Raw genomic sequence first — 6223 nt, 5'->3', positions numbered from 1 at the left:
GCTCGGGGCGAGTGTTCTCGGTGGGGTGGCTCCTCCAGCCTCCCTCCGTCTCCGCGCCAGGGCTGCTAGGAGCAAAAAAGTCAAACGCTGCTGCATGAAAATACTGTGTCAACAAAGGGAGGGACCATGTGTGCACGCCGAGTATAAAACAGTAAATTGACACAGTGACTGTGGAGATTTACAAGCAGGAAACTGCATCTCTGAATCTTCCCTTGGTGAGGGTCTCCCTAGCAACAACAGATCAAATTTTCGTTTTATTTTTGTACTGATGTTACCTTTAAACTGTCACGATTAAATATGTTCAGGGCCTTTGAAAGCATTTTGCCCTTATTTGCAGAGTTTTGAACCTGTACAGGGTATGGTTTCAATTCTGAACATGAGGTTACTCACAAAAATGTCTCATTAATGTGTTATGGGTTTCCAGCAGTAGTAGCAGTAAATTGTCCATGCAGATAGTTAGAATTGACCCTTTTATTGGTAATTCAACAGCCTCAGGGTTAAATACAGGGATAATGTTATAAAGGAAGGAGGTCAGAGTCACCTTGTATCGTGACATTTGGCTTTGGGAGTTTCAGAAGAGTTTTTAGGGACAACCCCCCTACATTAGATATACTTTTGTAAAAGTAGTGTTTTAGGCTCTGGATCACATTAACATCTGAAATCTACATTCTGTTGTTTTTGCAAAAGAAATATTTCATTTTCACAAAAGAGCTACATGAGCCCGTTACTAATTGTACCTTAATTTTAAGGAAAATTGGATGGCTGAGTAATAACCAGTTGTTCAGAAGATTAACAAACGTGTCTGAGGATTACAACATGTCTAGAGAAATGCAAGAGCTCCAGAAGCAATGGCACTCCATGGTGCAGTCCATCCACAGCAACTCAAACGTGGGTCTGGGTTATAATTTTATATAATATATTTATAAAGATACTCCTTTTAGAACTCTCAGAATATCACACCTCAATTTATTTAAATGCAATTTCAAAACTTTTTTTTTTAATATAAAATTGGCACTCCCTTTTTTAAATGAACACTGGGGAGCCTATGGGAAGAACTGTCTTCCCACACCTTCAGTCATCAAGTGAAGCCTGTTCTGCAGTTCTGTGTTTACTATATAAGCATTTTAGATAGTAGAGTGGCATTTTAGTGAAATGGTTGTGCTATAAAAAGAACTAAAACTACAATACATATTTCCTTAAGGTAAGGGAAATTTCTCCATTACAGTAAAATTCCAGTGTATAGGTATGACTGCTGCTGTAAAATGGATTTTTTTTTTTCTGCCAGTAACATTGTAATTAAATTCATAACAACATGTCTGCACTGGACTGACACTCAGTAAATGAGCAGGTTGCAGATATTACTGAGGCATGGAAAAAAGAAAAATCATCATAATTTTTAAATACTACAGTATTTTTTATTAACAAATGCAGTTTTATAGATCAAAATCGTAGGTGTTGAGACCCCACTGAAATCTGTACAGCTAAACTGTGATTTGTTTTTTTTACTTGTTTTCAGGGTTTATTTTAGATTGGTGGGTTTTTTTTAATTTGTACAAGAATGGAACTGGGAAGTCCAAGAGAAACATGCCTGTTGTTGGTAGAATTTTATTTGCTGTGCAGTTATCTAAATTTGCAGTAAGTCCTGATGCTTTTGAAATATAGGGGCAATAGTTGCCCTCTGTTCAAGCTGCAGACTTGACCTGTTTTTCTTTCATCCACAGGTTGTTGCATTTATGAATTCTCGTCTTGGCCAATATTTAGATGACCATCCTTTTGTTGCCTTATCACTCCTGGTGTTTATTGCAGTATCTGCTATTCCTGTTGCATTTTTCCTGATTTTTGTTGTTACAACAGCCATAATGGCCTGTGTTGGTGTGATAGTTATGGAAGGTATGGTATGCACGCATGCACTTACTCCCTTTTAAGGCATGACATCTTTTGCTTTTTATCTTCTTCCTTCTGGAATTTCCAGTTCTAGCAATTGAGGATTTCTGTTTGTAGTCCTCAGGTCTCAGTAGTAGTGAAACTCTTAATACTAGACTAGTAATCTGATTAACTGTACTCTGTACAAGGGAAGACCCATTTCCCTTTCTAATCTTGGCCACCAGGATATGGCTAAACCAGTTATCTTGACCACAGGTAGCTTTTATAGCAGCTAGCTAGTTGATGGCAGACTCTTTGCCCAAATGGTTTGAATTTGGGGTTGTGGTAGAATGTCAGCTCTTCTAATTTTCTTCTATATAAACTTGTTTAAATAACAAACTGATTTTCTTCCATTAGGTGTTGTAATAGCTGCAGCTGGCATAGCCCTCCTTTGTGTGCTGTGTGGCCTGGGTGCGCTTTCACTGGGAGTTTCTGGAGTACTGAGTGTTTGTTACGTTGTTCTTTCAACTCTGGTCAACTACTGGTATGCTTCCAGGTAAGTATTGATGTCTTGACCCGTGCTTGGATTTCAAAGTCTTCAACTGTACTACTCCATTGCTCACTTCACTTATTCTAAGTGAGCCACTGTTGCTTAGTTTAACAACTGTTTCTTGAATGCTAGAGTGTCTTTGGCTACCTTGGTGGACAAACATGCCCCATATAAACATCTAGTCATCAATATATATTTTAATGAGAGTTAATATATTTTCCTACATAGGAAAGAGGACATTTAAATACTCTTTAATGTGCATGTGCTTACACAACATGACATCAAGCAATAAAATACAACTTTGTCTCACTCAGAATATTTGCTGTTTTAAATGTCATTAAAACACACTTCCAAATTGAACTTGGCCTAGAGGAGGCACCTTTTGCAGTTCTTTCTGCATGATGACCCAGCGGTCTCTGCTTACCTGTATTTGTGGATTAATGGACCAAAATTAGTTGTAGGTTTGGGGTAGGCAGAGGGGTATTTAAAAGGGACAGTGTGGCCAAAACAGAAATGACAGGTTTTGCTGGCTGCAGCACATGTGCTGCTTGCCAGTGATGTCTCCCAGTATTTCAGTCAGCGTTGCCTTAGCCATGCTTTTACCGAGCATCTGGCTAGGGGAGGAGGCAGTAGCAGGTTGTGCTGGAGTGCCACCTATTGCCCGCTTAAATATCTGTCAGGGAATGAATACTGATAATCACTTCTTGAGCATAGGGAAGAGCAAGAAGAGAAATTACAGCTGCTCCATCCTAGACTTTCTGTTTGCTTCTTGCACAGCTCTCAAGGGCACACAAAACTGCCTGTGGAGCCCGTGATAACAGTAATCTTACAGAACAGACTGTAAAACCATTATTTTCTCCTATGTACAGGAGTCAGATAAGGAAGCAAGAAGTTAATGGAAGTTTGCCAGAGAAGAGTCCTGTCTTGGATCTTTCTGCCAATAACGGAAAGAATGAATAAGTGGGTTTCTCCCCTTTCATGGGCACTTAGCTCTACTACTCTGACCTTTGCAATGTAATTCGTTGAGCTTTCAACCTTTGTGCACTCCTTAGTAAGCAGCAGTGCATTGTGATATTAAGTCTATGCGCATTATGGAATGTTCCACAGAATTTGGTAAATGGGGAATGTAATAATTACAGATACTGTTAAGTCAGTGACAATTAAGGGAAAGAAAGAGTAGACAGGTATTTGACTTTTTGTTACTGGAGTTCTGGGTGTAGTATCTTTTGAAATTTGTATGCAGCAGTTGGTCATTTTGATACATAAGTGTCAAAGCTTAGAACACCAGAAATGTGTTTTGAATGTTAAAAAATATTTTTAAGCCTTAACAGCCTTTGTTAAAATAGTATGAGCACACCATGCTAATGTTTTCTATTCTTTATAAGAGGAAAATTGGGTTTTGCTATATGTTAAGTTATGGTATAAGCTTTTATGTACCTTTTGGTGTTGCATTATTCTGAGGGATATTTTCCTCATTCTCATTGTCTCGTCATATCAATGGAATGCAATTAGGTCTTGCCTCTTGTCATATTTTTTTAGGTATTTAAATTGCCTGCTTTGTTTCTCAGTTTTAACTGCTTGTATGTTATTTATTTTTTTTCATTTTTGCAAATATATTTCTTAAATATCAAGAAAGTATCTAACTATATTAGTTTAATAAAGTGCTGTTTGTTTACCCAGGCTGTCTTGTTATTCCGTTTATTCTACAGTAAAACCAAGTCTTCCAGATCTACTTCTAGGAAGGCTACATTTGGAGCTGAATTTTTCTCCTCAGTTAAAGTATTTTGTCTGGCCAATATTGCCACAAACCGCAGATGGCTTGTATTACATGAGATTACCCCGCCTTCTCATGCCTGTAAAGGAAATGCAGAATCCCAAGGACTAAATTAGTGTATACTTCAGTTTTGCATCAACCAACATGCTGTTTGGCTCCAGCACAGAGTGAAAATTTACCTGAGTCATAATGTGTCCCACATAGTATTGGTGGTGACAAACTCAGCTGTAGTGATAAGCTGGCCCTGCACTTCAGCAGCAGAGTGAAACCATCCTTACCCTCACCCTGTGTTGCTGTCCATAAAGGGCTTTAGTGTTTACTAAATTCCAGTTAAATTTGAAGGAGTTACAGAATGGAGACCATAACAGGGGATTTCTTTCATAATTTAATGAGTAGATAAAGCATTTGGTTTTTTTCAGGTGTTTCACAGCTTTATCCCAACCATTTTTTTTTTAACTTCCAGTTGATAGTAATATACAAGTAGTAGGAGAAAAAAAATAAACAAGCCAAACCCAGGAAAAGTACTTTCTCTACTTTCCTTGTAAGAAAAACTAGTGATGTGACATTGTTTACATTACATACAGCATGGAAAAATCCGTGTAAAAGATGGAACAAAGATTTACCATGAATATATGTACCTTTTTTTTCTTTTACATGGCTGTTATCCCAACTTTAGGATCAAATCTGCAGCTGTGGTCAGTTACAGTAGAGCTCTGCCATTTTCCTGCAGGGGAGGATCAGTGGGGATTAAAAAACAGAATGCTGTTCTTAACAGTGGTGTGGTGCTGCCCAGTGATGCACATCACAGCTGTAGGTAATACAACCTAAAAGCAAATTCCCCAGTGCATTCACTGAACTGCAGAAAAACTGAAGAACACTGGTGTTTGCAAATGAAGAGACTCCAACGAGGTAGCATGCTGGGGGCATTGGGGTGAAGGAGGCATTTTGCACCAGTAGGCAAATGGAATATATTATCCCTTGTGCAAATGGACTGGGGTGTGCTTTTAAGAGCTATGAAGTACTGAAATAACTCTTCCTAAGTGCTAGAAATCCTGGCTAGCAAAAAGTAAGCCTTGAAATGGCATCCTGGCCATTACAGAATCCTTCCTGCCTTTCACCAGACTGCTAGCTCCCATCATCAGGATACAGTTTGAGTTTAAAGTTACTTCCCAAATCTTACTCTTTCTTTTCTAATGCCTTCAATCTAGGAGTTTACTGGCTGCTAAGAGGGAAATAATGGTTATGAGGGAAGTAAGGCAGAGATCAGTGTGACTTGATCATAACACAGTCACCACCTCATTTATTTTATGTTTCCAGTGTTTTGCCTGTTTTACATACCAAACTGCAGTAATTTCAAACACACCTTGAAAATAAATCCCTTATTTATCTCCTATTCTCTTCTATCAGTCTGCCTAAAATGAAACATATATAGCTCTTTATTACTGTGCTTGAGACCTCAAAATGAATTGAAAAGGAGAAAGCACTTCACAGGAGGGAAGTAATGATACTGTTTATCATCTGTGCTGCAGCTTATCCCAGGCATAGCCAGACATTACCAGATTTTCACATACTTAATCACACAGCTTGTGCCTTTCCACTTTAGGATGATCTTACTTCAGAATCTAAAGAGATTAACCCCAATCTATGCTTAGCAAATCTTGCTGCAAACTTGACTTTAGGTTAAGATGATTCTTTGCAGAATAGTATTGAGAGATTTATACTCATTTAGACCATAAAAGCAAAATGTGCTCTTGAGTGCTGGCTACCCATCCTTTTATTTTGTGGATTTTATTCACTTCCAGGCTCCAATTTACCTCCCCAGAGCACAAGTTCATTGTTTAGTCCATCAGTGGATCCTGATTCGCTGCCTTCAGCACTAAAACTAAGATGTGCTGTCCCTGCAAGAGTATTTCCAACACCACTGCCAGCCTGGTGACAGGCTCTGCCTCAGTACATCTTGGTGTCACTTTTGCCTGGTGGCGATACAGGGAGGGGAGGAGCTGCTTCTTCACCTGCGTGAACAGCCTCTGCTGATG

The 6223-nt window shown here is 38.8% G+C and overlaps 1 protein-coding gene across 1 annotated transcript; it reads left to right on the top strand.

Moving 5' to 3' along the window:
* The first annotated feature begins 804 nt into the window (after positions 1–804).
* Positions 805–3373, top strand: LDAF1 (lipid droplet assembly factor 1). Its single transcript, XM_010167650.2, has 4 exons — positions 805–888; positions 1722–1890; positions 2281–2419; positions 3283–3373. Exons 1-4 carry the CDS (start codon positions 817–819, stop codon positions 3371–3373), a joined length of 471 nt encoding a protein of 156 aa, XP_010165952.1. The 5' UTR covers positions 805–816.
* Positions 3374–6223: the final 2850 nt, after the last annotated feature.

This window comes from Antrostomus carolinensis, unplaced genomic scaffold (assembly GCF_000700745.2).
Source record: "Antrostomus carolinensis isolate BGI_N321 unplaced genomic scaffold, ASM70074v2 scaffold17005, whole genome shotgun sequence".
NCBI lineage: Eukaryota > Metazoa > Chordata > Aves > Caprimulgiformes > Caprimulgidae > Antrostomus > Antrostomus carolinensis.
This window is presented reverse-complemented; position numbering and strand designations above follow the sequence as displayed.